The 16,503-nt window shown below is 33.9% G+C and overlaps 1 protein-coding gene and 1 pseudogene across 2 annotated transcripts; one reads left to right on the top strand and one right to left on the bottom strand.

Annotated features, from left to right (window-relative positions):
- Positions 1–1,614: 1,614 nt before the first annotated feature.
- Positions 1,615–3,995, top strand: LOC110696780 (annotated as a pseudogene).
- A 3,251-nt stretch (positions 3,996–7,246) lies between these two features.
- LOC110696596 lies at positions 7,247–12,143 on the bottom strand. Of its 2 annotated transcripts, none has more exons than XM_021873936.1 (12): positions 11,586–12,143; positions 11,410–11,478; positions 10,728–10,829; positions 10,509–10,625; positions 9,734–9,971; positions 9,442–9,599; positions 8,995–9,356; positions 8,802–8,901; positions 8,658–8,717; positions 8,419–8,502; positions 8,188–8,310; positions 7,247–7,804 (listed from the first exon to the last, which is right to left on the bottom strand). In XM_021873936.1, exons 2-12 carry the CDS (start codon positions 11,440–11,442, stop codon positions 7,502–7,504), a joined length of 1,680 nt encoding a protein of 559 aa, XP_021729628.1. In that variant the 5' UTR covers positions 11,443–11,478; positions 11,586–12,143; the 3' UTR covers positions 7,247–7,501. The 2 variants fall into 2 exon arrangements, with proteins under 2 accessions (XP_021729628.1, XP_021729629.1); XM_021873937.1 differs by having other exon boundaries at positions 10,728–10,826.
- Positions 12,144–16,503: the final 4,360 nt, after the last annotated feature.

Genomic DNA, 16,503 nt, shown 5'->3' with positions numbered 1-16,503 from the left:
TAACAAATATGGTCAAAGGAGTAATTTTACATTTGAAATCTTAAGTGTAGAAGCAAAATGAATTTTACTATGTACATAGTAAGTTTTTAATATCACCATTTGTATACAATGTATAAAATTGATAATTTAAAAGGTTATAACAAATTTAAGGGATATTCTCAATGGTGACCCCCAACTTTTGCTACGCACCAACGGTGACCACCCTTTTTTTCAACTATACAAAATAACCTTAGTTAAAATTTTCATCTCACTCCTAACCTTATGTCATTAAATATTGACTATAGTTAGATTTATATTTTAAAAAAAAAAATTACCTAACCACCAAAAACAGCCACCCCCACCTACCCAGCCACCCTAAAATCCCTCCCTCCACTCGAAAAATATCTCTCTTCCCTCCTGCCGGTGCCCAAACCCCATCCCCTGCGCCGACGAAGCTAATTCACCCATATTCACCCACTTTTCTCCCTTAAACCACCATCCTCGACACTCTAAAACCCCAAAATCGAATTCCCTAAAATCGAAACCCTAGATTTCAATTTTAGGGTTTTTAATTTGGGGTTTTGGCATGGTGGTTCTGGGGGTGGAGATGGCAGAGGGAGGGGTAGGGGGAGATGGCGTGGGGTTCGCCGGCGTGAAGAAGGGTGATTGGACGCCGACGGTGGGAAGGGGTGCGTTTTTGGAGGGAGAAAGGAGGGGGTGTTCGATTAAATAGCGTGGTGGTTTAGGGGAAGCTTTGGGGTGCCGACAGTTGGGTGTCGAGGTCAAGGTGGCGCAGGCACGGGAGTTCCGGCAGATTCGACGTCGGCCGGGGGATTGGCGGGGATAGGGTGATGGCGGTGGCTATGGCTGGGTTATGGTGGGTGGGTTTTTTATTTTTTATTTTTAGGATGGCTAGACAGGTGGGGGTGGCTGTTTTTGGTTGTTAGGTTAATTTTATTAGGTTTTTTTTTTATTTTTTAAATATAAATCTAACTATAGTTAATATTTAATGAAATAAGGTTATGAGTGAGATGAAAATTTCAAATAAGGTTATTTTGTTTAATTGAAAAAAAAGGAGGTCACTGTTGGTGCATAGCAAAAGTTGGGGGTCACCATTGAGAGTATCCCCAAATTTAACAATATCAAACTAAACTACATAATTATATTTGTGGAATCTTAAAATTAATAAGCTACTAATTGGAATTGACAATTGCTAAAAATATATATATATATATATATATATATATATATATATATATATATATATATATATATATATATTATATATATATATATATATATATATATCTCGTAAAATATTACAAGTGCTTCGTAGCATTTTAATTTGTAGACTATAGTTTTGTCATAAATCAAATGATATTTGAAAATTATAATGTAGATAGATTATTTCCAAGATAATTTAAGATTAAAATCTAATTAAAGAAGTGAGTTTAAGAGGGATAATTCCCTCCAAAGTCTAAACATAACTCCACTTTGGTAGAGCTATACTACAGAGTAGATAAGTAGATATATAATTCCCAAGCATATAATTGAAATATTAAGTGCCTAGAGTAATGTTAATCAATAATCAATCATAACTATAACCTACACAAATTTAATTTAAATTGAGAAAAAGAATTTGAAATGAGGCAATGTGATTAGTGAAAATGATTAACCGGTAAACCCAAAAGTAAACTTTAAGCTTTGGCCATATAAAGTCATTGCCCCGCCTGATTCAGGTGAAGAGACCGAAGACAAGGAGCCACTGATAGTGGTGACTTACAAAGGCGAGGAGAAGCAATTTACTCCTGAAGAGATATCATCGATGGTCCTTGTAAAAATGAAAGAGATAGCAGAGGCCTATCTTGGTTCAACAGTGAAAAATGCAGTGGTCACTGTACCAGCCTACTTCAATGATTCTCAGCGTCAGGCTACAAAAGATGCAGGAGTCATTGCTGGACTAAATGTTATGCGTATTATCAATGAGCCAACTGCAGCTGCTATTGCATATGGTCTCGACAAGAAGCTTAATGAGAGTGACACATGCAGAAAACATATACTGGTTTTTGATCTTGGTGGTGGGACATTTGATGTATCTTTAGTATGTTTGGAAAAGGGAGCATTTGAAGTTAAAGCAGTATGTGGTGACACACATCTTGGCGGTGGAGACTTTGACAATAACATGGTGAGTTACTTTGTGGAGGACTTCAAAAGGCAACACAATGTAGACATTGGTAACAACTCAAGGGCTCTTGGTAGGTTGAGAGCAGCTGCTGAGAGAGCCAAAAGAACCCTTTCATCTGCTCATGAAACTACTGTTGAGATTGATTGCCTATTTGAGGGCATTGATTTTAAGTCAACTATTTCCCGTGCTCGATTTGAAAAGTTGAATATTGATTTTATTTAGGAAGTGTATTGATCCAGTTGATCAGTGCTTGAAAGATGCTAAGATGGAGAAAAGTGATGTTCATGACGTAGTCCTTGTTGGTGGGTCTACCCGGATTCCTAAGATCCAGCAGCTTTTGCAAGAGTTTCTCAATGGGAAGGAGCTTTGTAGAAGCATTAACCCAGATGAGGCAGTTGCCTATGGAGCCGCTGTCAATGCTTCTGTCTTGGCTGGTGTGAATACTAAGAAAGATGTGGTTCTTGTCGATGTTACACCATTATCGCTTGGTGTTGAGCTCTATAGTGGTGGTATGAAAGTAATTGTCCCACGTAACACTATTCTCCCAACGAAGAAGGTTTACAGGGGTACTACTCCTGTGGACAACCTGACCAAAGTGTATATTCCAATATATGAAGGTGAGAGACCAATTGCTAAAGAGAACAACTTTCTGGGCGAATTTGTGCTTTCTGACATTCCTCCTGCACCAAAATATGTTCCGAAATTGGACGTCTGGTTTGAGATCAATGCAGATGGGATTCTTACTGCTTCCGCAGAGGACATTGCTACTGGGAAAAAGAACCAGATCACCATTACTAATCGGAGGAAGTTATCTGAGGAGGAGGTTAATAAATTGTTAGAAGAAGCTGAAAAGTACAGGGCTGAGGATGAAAAATACTTAAAGAAGGTGAAGGCTAAGAATGATTTGGAGAACTATGCTAACAATATGTGGGAGACATTGGGAGATTATGCAAAGAAGATTAGTTTCGAGGATAATATGAGGATGAAAAATGCCATTGTGAAGACAATTTCAGTGGCTAGATTGGAATTTTCAGCTAGCTGAAGCTTCCATGTTTGAAGAAAAGATGAATGAACTTCAAGTCATCTGTGAGCCCATAATTGCTGAAGCATCTAAACCTGAATATGACACTGCTTGTTCCGATAATCCTGAGAGGGAGTGTTGCCAGAAAGAAATTTGATGGATGGACCGGAGTCTCAAGGTTTCTGAAGTTTTTTGGTTTGGGATAGGCCAGAAGGTGCTTGAGTATGTTCTGAAGGCTTTTCTTAGCATGCTTGAGTATGTTTTGAAGGCTTTTCTTAGCATAAGGTTTTTTTTTTTTTTTTTGGGTGGTAATGGCTAATTTCTGCAATGGTCTAGTTGCAAACAGCAGTATAGCTCTGTTAGAATGTTAAACACTTATTTTAGTGGTAATTATTGCAATGTTTAGGTGCTTTTGAGATATCTTCAATGTGCAAAGAATTGCTTTAATATTTGTGACTCCCTTTTCTTTATTTCAAGGGTTGATGGATCCACCAGTTCCTAGTCCCCATTCCCCTCCAAAAATTACAATGCTCAAATGCTATCCATTGTTGCCAATTTGCCATATTTTTTTGTTAGATTTATTTCCTTATAAGAATTTATGATCTCTAATAAATTCTACTGTTTTTGATGGGGAAGAAGCTTTTTTCTCTTTTATTAATTTATTTTTTCCCAAAGTGATACAATTTTTATTTAGTAAAAAAATGATGCCATAAGCAATATTGACGGAAAATTTTTTTCATAGGTAATAACACATGTACAATTGTACAAAGATAATGTAAGCCGTTTTTACTTTAATTGTAAACTGGTAGTTATAGAAGATTGAATACTTGTTCGGAGTTCGGACTTTAAACGTTACTATTCGTCTTGTTATATTGACTATTTTATGTTCAATTGTACAAATTAACGTTGCTATTCGCCTTGTTATATTGACTATTTTACAAAAATATTTCATTTGCATTATAAAAATTCCAAAATAAGAACAACAAAAAAAACACGACATGGTATAAAACTATAAATACGCTACAGTAACTCAATACTCCGTTAATTGTAATGATTACCGGTCAAACTGTTAAATTAAATACAAAACGTTGTGATTATAAACGACACTAAAAACGAAAACCTATGGATTTGAATGATCATCAACAAAAGCATTGGTGACGTGTAGAGAAATAAAGAGACAGCTTTTTGTAAAAAAAAAAATTTAAATCAAAAGTCAGGAAGCGTAAGAACAGAGGCATTAATATAAAAGCTGTTGAGTAGCAAGGTGGCAAAACAGTAGATAAATAACAGTAATCGTATAAATGACGCTACATCATCTGACTAATTACGATGACATATTGTGTTGTAGGAGACCTCAAGACTAACCATATTCTTTAATTCCGTATGTATCTTTATTAATTCCATATGACAATTTGCTTTAACTTATCTCATCAATATTTTTAATCTTGCATTATAAAAATTACAGACTTTTTTTAATACTAACGATACATAATAAGTTGCTTTAACTATTATCTCATCAAAAGTACTACATATTGAGACACGTTTGATTTAAGTAATATCTCATCAAAATTACAGACTTTATTTTTAGTACTAACGATACATATAAAAATAAATAAATAAATAAATAAATAAATGAGGTTGACAAGAGGTATATCAATATTTTTATTTCTATGTACAACAAAATAAATTTGATTTTTTAGTCAGAATGAAACCCTAAAAACTTTAATCAAATAAACTAGTTTAAATTGGGAGGGGAATGAAACCTAACCATCTAAAACTGAACCCAAATTCGGATTAGCCCAAAGGAAAAACCGGGTGAAAAAAAAAAAAAAAAAAAAAAAAAAAAGAAAAAAGTTTATATTAGGGTATATTTACTACACATATAATTTTATTTTATTTTAATCCACATTCATGTACTAATGCTAATTTCACCAAGCACATGACGATAAAGGTACCAAGTTCTCGACATTGAATCATTGCGGTACTATTAAAGCAAGATGAGAAGAATAAAGATAGATTTTGAAATCATTGGATATTTTAAGAACATTACATATATCACAAATTCTTACGTGTGGCTGGTTATACTTTGTGTGTTAGTATAATAGGGGTTACTTCGTCTGTGTTAAAGGGGTTACTTCGTCTGTGTTATAGGGTTACTTGATCAGTGTTTTAGGAGTTACTCGATCAGTATTATATGATCAGTGTTATAAGGATTACTTTGTTTATTTATAAGTGGCCACAGGGTGTGGCTAGCCACACACAAGACGGGATGTACATATATAATCCTATATAATATTTCAACTTATTTTAGATACTTATTACTTATTCCTTAATAAATTCAGATCAGATCAGACCAGATCAGAAACATTCAGCTCACATCAGATCAGAACTCTTAATTATCATTTACTTATTGCTAAATATCGCTATTTGTGCATTAAAAAAATTATAAAAATTACATATTTGAAAAGTTCATAATGAGACAGATCTAACAAGATCCATTTTGATAATGTTTTTTTTTTATACATTAGTATTAAAATGCGGTCAAAGTTTAGTCAAAATATTGAGTCAGATCAGACCAGATCAGATAATTAAAATTCATATCAGACCTTAATAAAATCAGATCAGATCTCATTATTTCAGGTGAACAGAACAACTCCTAAGAACTTGTTCTCTTCACCTAAACAAAGGAGATCTGATCTGATTTTAATAAGGTTTGGTCTCGTCTGGGGTCTAGTCTGTTCAAATTTAATAATTTGACTAAATTTTGACCGCATTTTAATGCTAATCTATAAAGAAAAATATTGTCAAAATGGATCTTGTTATATTCGTCTAATTATGAACTTTTCAAATATGTAATTTTCATAATTTATTTTAATACGCAATTAATGATATTTAGCAATAATAAGTAAATGATAATTAAAAATTCTGATCTGGTCTGATTTCTGGTCTGGTCTAGTCTGATTTGATATTTTTTTTTTGGTGCTCATCTAATCTGAATTTATTAAAGAATAAGTAATAAGTATCTGAAACAAGTTGAAGAACAAGTCCAAATTCTTAAAGTTCTTCACATTTTTTTTTTAATAACGTGTTTAATATTTAAAAATTATGATTGTACTTGGAAGATTTAATGGACTCACTTCACCGAAAAGTTATAAATATAAAAAAATATATATATATATATAATTTTATTTAATAGATAAAAAATTATAGATAAAAAAATTAAATTTTACTGATACATAAAAGAAAAGGATAAATACAAGTTCATCTTTAAGATACACAATAATTGTTTATCACATGACATTTTTATAAGTAAATCAATAACTTTCATTAACCTAATTGAGTCAAGTACAAACTGATTTCAATAAAAAAAAAATATTCATGACCAAAGGGTCGCATTAGAGATCAAGCAAAATGCAAAACTGAAAAAAATTATAAATTGGGTAATTTCATTAACCTAATTGAGTCAAGTACAAACTGTTTTCAAGTTCTTCTCATGCACAATAATTGTCATTGAATACAATGTTTGAGGAAGAAATAAGGCCAAAGTTTATAATTAAACAAAAAAAAAAAAAAAACAAAAATAAGTTTTGTAATCTACCAATTTCATCACCATAGGACAAGAATTATCCAGCAGTTGATTGATAGCTTTCCTTGCACTATATGAAAATCTGGACCACATTATCAATCCCACCATGCTGCGACCCAAGTCTTTCAACAATTAAATAGACCTTTTAAACCCTAAAACCGTCTCCTCTTATAACATACCTACCACACTACCAGTACTTCCGATTACTTTTTTTTCTCTCTTCAAGAATTAAATTCAATCTCGAGTCTTGGGTATCTCCACTCAAAACTTTATCTTTTAGTAGTTGGCCGTAGAATTGATTTAATAATTGAAATACGCTGTTATATTAATCTTTTTGTTTAGTAAAGAAAAGATAAAACTTCAACTTAGGAGACCCTTCTTGACAGAGGAAAACTTAAACCATCTAACTTAGCAATCATCTAAAGTTTTTTTTCACATGTTTTCTAACAGAGAAATTCCAGTGCACTACCCAGAATAAATCAACTTTATACTTTATAGAGAGGGCAACTCATAAACAAAGCAAATTCTTAATACTATGCCTTCTATGAGACAAAAATAAAATGGAGAACAAAAGATACCCTGAACTTCTACAGATATTTGAGGGGGGAAGAAGAGCGATTTTACATTTATTTTATATGCATTCTGGCGGTATACACACTAAAAACTACACTCGTAATCTGACAAAAACCTATGAACAACACTCAAAATAGGAGAAAAAATTGAGAGTATTTCATCTGTGCAGTAGATATCTGAAACTAAATTCATAAGACCTAATTTGGACAATTTGAGAGAGAGGTTCGCTTTTAGCTCGTTCAAGACACTTCATAGCGTCTTTTCTGAGTACCATAGGGAGTTGAAGGCAAATCCAGTCCAGCAATGATTCCAAGTCTTTTGCAAAGTCAAGCAGATACCATTGTAGAAGTTTTGGGATAATCAATTCATTATTTTTGGAAATAGCAACAGCTGCCTGTAAGTATTCCCTTTTCGCAACTTCTAGCTCAGTTTCAACATGAGCAGCTGTGTAAATTCTGACCTGTTACAATATAGCAAAAAAATTCAGCATCAGCATGAATCGAAGTACCCATTGTATAAAATGTTATGAAGTACTTCTCAGGGTCTTGCGAAAAGGCCTCTTCAGTAGTCAGTATATAGGCTACAAACATTTTAACACTCGTATTAGATATTGTATTGTCATTAGGTAAGGAATGCTTAGTTTGCAAAGTTTGTAAATCCAATCAGAACTTGAGTAATATGGTTAGGATCTCTTATAACTTAAAGATGCATCTAGGAATTCTTCAAGCTGACTAAAAAAAGAGAGCTATGAAAAGCACATCTTATAATTCTTATCAGAAATAATCAGTTATCTCTCTGGAGTTTGGTTAGTAGCAGTGGATCATCTGACTTTTGAGAACTTACAGCGGGAGAGGACCAGCTTCCACAAGACAGCGCAAATGTAACCAATGGTTCAGATAACTCCAACCCAAAGGTGCTTCGTGCAACCATCAACATCTCATCTTTTTTGGACCCTTTTGAGAAAGTCTGAAGAGAAGTATATATCAATTATTATCGTAAATGATCAGGATTTTTTAACTACAACTAAAGACCACAAACAAATTTAGTAAATATGGTGAAAGCGACTCGACTTACAAATTTGGAGTGGTAAGGTAATCGCAGAACAAAATGTTCAATAGTTATAGCATTTAGCTGGTGTCCCCCCACATTTATTGTTGCCTGCAGAAAGTCATGGAATTACAGATAAGCGAAGGGATAAATCTAGATCTATTACACACTTGCAGCATATTAACATCCTATATCACTGCAAAACAAGACAATATCATCAAGTACACATGCTATTGTTACAACTAAGGAACGGCAGTTTCCAGTACCTTTTGCATCAGTGCAACTATTGTCTCTGGTTTTTCTGGTATTCCATGTTCAAGATATGCCTGAAGCAAATAATTAATCTTAAGTCATAGTCTTATAACATAATTGGCATGGATAATGTGTTCAAGAAAATAATATGTACATACATTCATCATGCATGAATTATAGACATTTATCCAGAAAGCAAGCTTTTCTTGGTGTGTGAGCCTTTGCAGTTTGACAGTGGCAAGTTTCGCGATGAGTATCCTGAAGATGCAGATGGTTTGCCAATATCCACAATGAGCTAACCTTTGATTACATAATGTAGAAGATAATTAACATAAAACTGAATAAACTTACCTTAGTCGACGATGCAAGAACAAAGAATTTGTTGTTCTATTTGCAATAAGTGAACGAGCATCAACTGAGTACAGATTTTTGTATGGACCAATATCTCTTCTACCAAATCTAGGCCATGTATCATATGGATCCTGAAGTTCAATGTAACCGTCTTTGTCAGGAGAGGAGAATGCAGCAGAGGGAGGAAACTTTTCCATGCTCAACCTATTCTTCGATGTGCTCATTCTTGAGAAAATGCTCAATAAGCACTTGAGGATATTCTCAGATATTGCATTTGGACTTTCATGTCTCAATTTCCGCTCATCTTGAAGAACAGAGGGACTAGGTTCTGCATCATCTTGGCTGTCATTTCTGCAATGGACCTGAAAATTCAGAACCCCAAATTCAATTATTTCAACATTCTGTCTAAAAATGGAACAGATAATATATCTTGAAGCGCTCACTAACCTGTGATTTCTGAGAATCTGAACACTTTTCTGGTGTTTTCTTCTCAAAGGAAAGTCTCTTAGTGGGAGTTTTCACTATTTGTGACTTCCAATTTAGTGATTTCAGCTTGTTTTTTGTGGAGCTACTGCATGATTGATTTTCTTTATCACCTCCATCATCTAAAAGTATACAACAGCACCAAAAATATTTAATTTTTAAGCGTTTAAGACTCCAACATTTCATTCTTTGGAAGTGACTGAGAATGAGAAAACAGGAACTAAATACTGTTCATAATTGAGCATGAATTGATTACCAATTTCAGACTTTGAAGAACTGACAAAGTTAGTTTCATCTTGAACTACATTCCTTGGATCATCCGTTGAATCATTAGGACATGACTCATTTGAATCATTTGTGCTTTCTGCATTCTTCTTGGAGGATGAAGTATTTACTGCTTCTTGATACAGACCTTTCCTAAAATGTACAATTTGTTCTTCCAGCCTTACAACCTCTTCCTCTAAAACGGCAACTTCAGCCAAAAGCTCAAGGGTCTGGAAAATAATAAAAACAATAACACATTCATTAGGACCACTTCCAACTCTATTGTTGAAGACCCCGGGCACGTAATAAACATCAGTGAATTAAACTCCTCAACTACATTGCACTCCCACCCCTCCCCCTCACCACAAAGATAGATATTTCTCCGGTCTTATCATATTACATCTTCCATTTAACAATAACTTAAGCCTTATCCAATGCTTTTAACCAGCTAATTCACAATGCGGAGTTGTCATCATCATACAGCTTGGACTAATTATTTTAATGACTACTGTAAAACAACATTTCCTTGAAACAAACATTTTCTATTTCTGAGATTAATAAAAGGTTTAATAAAAATAATTTGCAAGAAATAGCAATAAAACAGACAGAAATAAGTGGAAGAAAACCTAGCAAAATAATTTTTTCCTGTTAAAATAGAACTCCTAAAATAGCATTGGATCAAATTCAAGTAAAGACTAAAGAGCTTATATAAACAAGAGTATGAACTGAGTTAACAAAATTTTGCAATAATATGATCCGGAACTAACACAAGGAGGAAGGTAGGCCGGAAGACGAGGAAGAGTCCCTAGAGGCCTAGTAAATGCCCGCTCAAGAGCTCTATGTACATTCTCCTCATGCCTCAGTTTCTTCTTCAACCTATCAACCTGAAATACATTGAAAAATCAACACTTTTTAAGCATCAAAGCAACTTTGATCAGCAAATATAATTTAAAAAAAGGAACTGAAATCACACATTAGATTCATACATCTTGAAGTAAAGCCAATTTTCGCTCTCTACTCGAAATTCGTCGAATTAAGGTTGGTTTATGAGGTTCCACTGACTTACTCCTCAGCATTTCTTGCTTCTTCTGATACAGCAGCATTAAACAAGTAGTGATATCTGATAAGTGAAATTTTTTATGTGTAACAAAAAAAAAAAAATCTTTGTAATAATAATAAGGTGAACTTCCTTCCTTCCTTACTATTATTAACTTATCAAGAAAAGAATAGATTCTAAAAAAAGAATGACCCACAAAAAAAGACAGCTAAGAGATAAAAGAAAGAAAGGCAAACATCCCACTACTGATAAAATGCATAGATTATCACTTTTCTATGTTTCAGGATTAATGATGCTAAAAAACAATTAAAGGAAAAATAAAATATATATATATATATTGATAAAATCACAACCAGTTGAAGAATAACAACTACAATACTGATTCGTTAATGAAAAAGATGGGGTCGACTACGTGAAATAAGAATTTCTCTTGTGGGCGTCCACAAATATCTTTTCCCATTGTATCAAAATCACAACAAATTGAAATAAAAAAGACTAAATTCAGAACTACCTAAAAAAAGTATTTGATCAAATTAAATCAACAATTTGGATTAAATTTCGAAAACCAACTCAGAAATAGATTGAATTAAATAAGAGATTCAGTAATTTACTTGATCATGCTTCATTAGAAGTTTATGATTCATCTCTCAATGCTGAAGCTCATAAATTACCACATTCAACTGCAAAATAATTTCAAAGCAATTATTAGAAAAAAAAAAAAAAATTCAATCAATAGTATGGAAATGTGAAGACATAGAATTGCATTATTATCTCAAAAGATTATTACCATGAAGTGCATTATTAAGAAAAATGTGAAGGAGCGGGAAAGTTGAAAAGGGTAAAATTTACAATTAAAATTAGGAAAGCAAAGCAAAATTGGGGTGAGTAGGATTGTCCTCGAAGAGTGTGTTTAAGGAGCTGAATTTCCAGAGAGAGAGGAAAGAGAAAGAAAATTGAAGTGATGAGGAGAGGTGGAGGAATGTGGCTAACTGGCACTTCTAGCTAAGCAGATATTATTTTTATTATTATCATTATTTTTTATTATAAAAAAAGTTTATATTATATGGTTTCAGTAATGTGACAAACTGCCAATTTCACATTTGAAACCTTTTTTTTATTTTTTATTTTTTTTATTTTTTACAAAGGTAAGATACGGGTAGAGATTAGGATGTATTCTCGCAAAATCATGTCCTAATCTATCAAAAAGTAAAAAACAAGAAAACTTGCTATCCAAAAAATGATCAATATCCTGATGGTTCAGGGTAGAGTAACCAATGGAAGAAACATAGTCTGCAGCCCGATTGCCTTCACGAAAAACATGTTGAGATTGAAAGGCTTTAAACGACTCCAAAATAGTCTTAACATCATCCCTCAACAGCTGGAGGTTCCAAGGACAAGTAAAAGAACCCTGCAAAATATTTATAACAGTTAGATTATCACCTTCAATGAAAATATTAGAAATATTATGATCCCTGGCTAGAAGAAGGCCGTTACAAAGGTTTATAGCTTCAACAAGAAAGGTCGGGAATGGTCCTAAATTATAAGTGCGACTAGCAATATGGTTGTCAAGATGGTCTCTTAGAACAACCCCTGCATTAGCGGAGTTCTGGATAGCTTAACCATCAAATTAAGCTTACAGTAACCCACTGGAGGGGGAGACCAAGAAATAACAGAAGGGGAGGAGGAGAAGTCAGAGGTTGCAGGGAACTTGGAGAATGATAAATATCATCTGGAAAAGAACAAGAGAGCCATTCTTGGTAAAGGGAGAAAGCCCGAGAAAACATAGAATTAATATTAGCAGCAAAATTCTTAAAAATGACTACATTACGACATTTTCAAAGACTCCAAAGAAGGAAGGCAAATTTAGGGAGAAGACGAGGAGAATTAGATTTAAACAAGTGGAAGAGGTCCGAGAGTTGAGTGGAAGAAGGCAAAGGGTCGAGCCAATTACGAACAGAAGGAGAGGACCAAAGATCAAAAGAGAAGGGGCAGAGTAGAAATAATTGTTGTAGAGATTCGACATGGAAATTACAAAAAACACAATGAGTAGGAACATCAATATGATGAGAGGCTAAAGTTTGTCGGGTGGGGAGGCTATTCAAAAGCAGTTGCCACAAAAATATTTTAATTTTAGGCGGTATATCTAGATCCCAAATTCAGCAAAACTCCCATTTAGAGGAGGAAGGCGAATGAGAGTGGGCCAACCATGTTGCCGATTTAATAGTAAAAAGGCCATCATTGGACAAACCCCAAATTTGAGCATCTGGGACCAGATAAACAGGTAGAGGGATTCCACGAAGACTTTGGACTAAAACATTTGAAACTATATTTGATTATTATTGTTGTTGTTATTTCGAGTGGTTGGTCATCTGAATTTCCTAACTCTATATTTGGACATTGACATTAGAGTTTGTAAGTTACGGGAATTGACCACGTTGGTATAAAATAAAGTTAGTACCTTAATGACACATTGGTATAAAATTTATCACCGGCGACAAATTGGTATAAAAGTTATCAAGTTACAACAAATTGATATAAAAGTCAACAAGAAGAAATTGGTTGATCTAATAGATTGACAAAACAAACAAAACAAGGGGTATTTAAGACATTTCATTCATATTAATGGGGGCACGATTGTCTCAACATTATAATGACTAGGATATGTGGACACGTGTCAATAACCTAGAAATTTTCTTCCTTTGAAAACCTTGTTTTTCCCTCTAATTAATTCGAACAAGGAAAAAACTAAGACATTACCGCTACCATGATAATGATTAAGGAATTTTATAAAAGATACAGAGCGAAAAACTTTTCAAAACCTTTCAAAATAAAGTCAAAGTCCAATAAAAAAAACTCAAAATCAAACTAAGTCAAACAAAGTCAAAGTAAATCAACCAAAGTAAAACAAAGTCAAACCTACAAGTTGGAACCTTTGTAGGCCCTTAAAACCAAATCCAAATTACTTCAAAACCAATATTTATAAGTACCAACAATAATACATTAATTCTAAGCAGTAAAATTCATATAAACGAGTTGTAAAGAGAACATGATCTCTTTGCGCTCAATAATCCCCAACACGATGTATGTGACATCATCTGAAATTATTCTCTTTATGTTATCCTTACTACTCACCACAAATGAGTAATTGTAGGGCCAAGATAAAGACAAGACAAACATACACATAGTACGAAATCAACAAATTTGAGTACATAAACTTAAAGGAAATCACACTAACACGATACATCCTAGCAATATTAATACATACCTAGTTACTCCTTAGTTCAACATACAACACAATAATTCTTAATTAAACTTATTAATTTATTATTTGGATTATGCATCGAACGGGTTCCCACTCAACTTCCCCAAAAGGGGACTAGCAACCGGAGCTAATCGTGCTAGAACCAAATTGGCCACACATAAATGGTGGACGTCATCCCCGCGCATAATATAAAGGAGACCATATCTTCCTGTACCGCAAGTAGAAGTCATGGACCTCATGGTTAAATATAAAACCCCATATGTTCACACTCCTGGTATATACGCTCCAAGAGTTTTGATTTGTATCCTATTTCGCTTTACGTGATTTACATTTTTAAACTTGGTGATGACTCATACACAAAACAATCCAATTAATCAAATAATAATCATTCAAGCAATCAACATCTATACTTATTTTTTATATATTAAAAAGCGTTCCTAAAACAGAATATGTGTCATGTGACATCCTTCACATGTATTAGACGTATGCCACATCACTTTTCACATGTATTGTATGCCACATCATTATTTATACTGTAAACATGTTTTAATGGAAATAAAAATGCTTATTACGAGGTTTGAACACAAGACCGATAAGAAATGAATTACTCCCTCCATTTCATATTAAATGCAACACTTTCTATTTTCGTCCGTTTCATAATAATTGCAAAACTATTATTTTTGGCAAGGACCCACCATTATTTTATAATTTCTCTCTTCCATTAATCCCACTTTCATAAATATTTTATTATTTCTCTTTCCTATTGTGGGTGACATTCGAAGCGCGCCTACTTGAGCATGTTGTGAATATGCTTGGCGATCATAGAAAGTGGGAATTGACAGTATACGATTGGGGACGTGATTAGGGACAAAGCAAAGTAGGGAGCCGCCAACAGGTTTTAAAGAACTTGCAAACCGTTCACGGATCATTATAAGGCAACCACGATAAAGGGACAACGAAAGGCAACAACGATTGACTCGTGAAGGTTACACCCCATTCATAATCCATGAGATTACTAACTTCATATGGTTCGGAACCACGAAAGGAGGATCGGAGATGATGATACGAAGTGAGTCATGGAGTCACATTCGCTTGTATTGGCTTCTACTCCATTCTTATGGTGAAAAGTAATTCCTGCGATCTCAAAGGCATACAAACAAAGATTCAATTTGCTCCAAACTAATATTAAGCTAAATTAGTTGAATGTTAATGCAACATATAATTCTAAATGTTGTGATCACTTCGATTAACAACAAGATTAAAAAGGATCCTAAACCGATCGTCCAAATTATCTTATTAGGCGTTATATTCAATTACACATTCCCTTTAACATGCAATATGGCGATCAATATAATAGGGAACTTCGGGTTAAGTACGGACTCCGGGGAGTGCTTAAGGGATGAATTGTGAGAATAGGGAAGGCAAGTATTTAGACTAGAGCATAAGAGAGAGAGAGAGAGAGAGAGAGAGAGAGAGAGAGAGAGAGAGAGAGAGAGAGAGAAAGAGAGAGAGAGAGAATTATTTGGTACCATTTAGGAGAATAGGTTTAAGGCTTAGAATGTGAGAGAGAGAAAATGAAAATTGTTGTTGGTGCCCCGAGATTGTGAAATCGGCCTCGTATTTATAGAGGAAATGAGAGAGGTGAGGTCCGAAACCCTAAAAATGAGGCGCCGCAGAGGAATAAATTGTTGTGTTACGACAAAATTGCCGTGGCACGGTAATGTTGAAAAGGCACGGTATGAAATTATATCTGTTTCAAAGTCAAAACCGCGTAAAAAGATAAAACCAGGTTAAAAAAAATTTCGTGGCACGGTAGAGATTGTCGTGGCGCGGCAGATTTTGCCGTGGTGCGGAAATTTTGTTTCTTGAATTCCGTCTAAATTCATTTTTATATTTTATTTTACATTAAGTACGGGATAATTAGGCGTTGTTTCAGCTATTCCGGACCTGTTTCAGGTTTAGGGTTTTAATATTTATTAATCGGGCTTAATAAAATGAAATGGATTAATAATGATTTAGGCTGAAATGAGGGTTGGACTATGCTTTGACTAAATACTTGGACTAATTTATAGCTTATGTTTGACTGAATATAGATTTTAAGCACTCCCGAGACTAAATACTCGACTCGACCAATAATGACGGTGAAAGATAGTTCATCATCGGGTTTGGTTTTGGGGAGACATTTTTAGGTGTCTACACCTACCAACCCCACTTATACTACTTTTTTTTTTATTATTATTTCTCTCTTTTACCAACAATACTTTGTATTATAAAAAATCCTCTTTTGAGTCCCACCCTATAAATTTTCTTAAATTATGTGAACACCCTAATGTTGCGTTTAATATGAAACAGAGGGAGTAATGTTCTTACCATCTTTGCTATCGTTTAATTATGTTTCATATTCAATAGACTAAATACTTTATAACATCAATTTTAGAGCACT

Source organism: Chenopodium quinoa, unplaced genomic scaffold, assembly GCF_001683475.1.
Source record: "Chenopodium quinoa cultivar QQ74 unplaced genomic scaffold, ASM168347v1, whole genome shotgun sequence".
In the NCBI taxonomy this organism is placed as follows: domain Eukaryota; kingdom Viridiplantae; phylum Streptophyta; class Magnoliopsida; order Caryophyllales; family Amaranthaceae; genus Chenopodium; species Chenopodium quinoa.
The sequence above is the reverse complement of the archived record's forward strand: the minus strand, read 5'-3'. Positions and strand labels throughout refer to the sequence as shown.

What these genes read in the sequence shown, in the direction of transcription:
- LOC110696596 (XM_021873936.1), bottom strand. Translation starts at nt 11,442, where the DNA reads ATGAATCATAAACTTCTAATGAAGCATGATCAA. An exon ending in CGGCCTACCTTCCTCCTTGT is followed by an intron (nt 9,972 to 10,508) that starts GTTAGTTCCGGA and finishes ATTATTTTCCAG; the next exon opens with ACCCTTGAGCTTTTGGCTGA. An exon ending in CAGATTCTCAGAAATCACAG is followed by an intron (nt 9,357 to 9,441) that starts GTTAGTGAGCGC and finishes CTGAATTTTCAG; the next exon opens with GTCCATTGCAGAAATGACAG.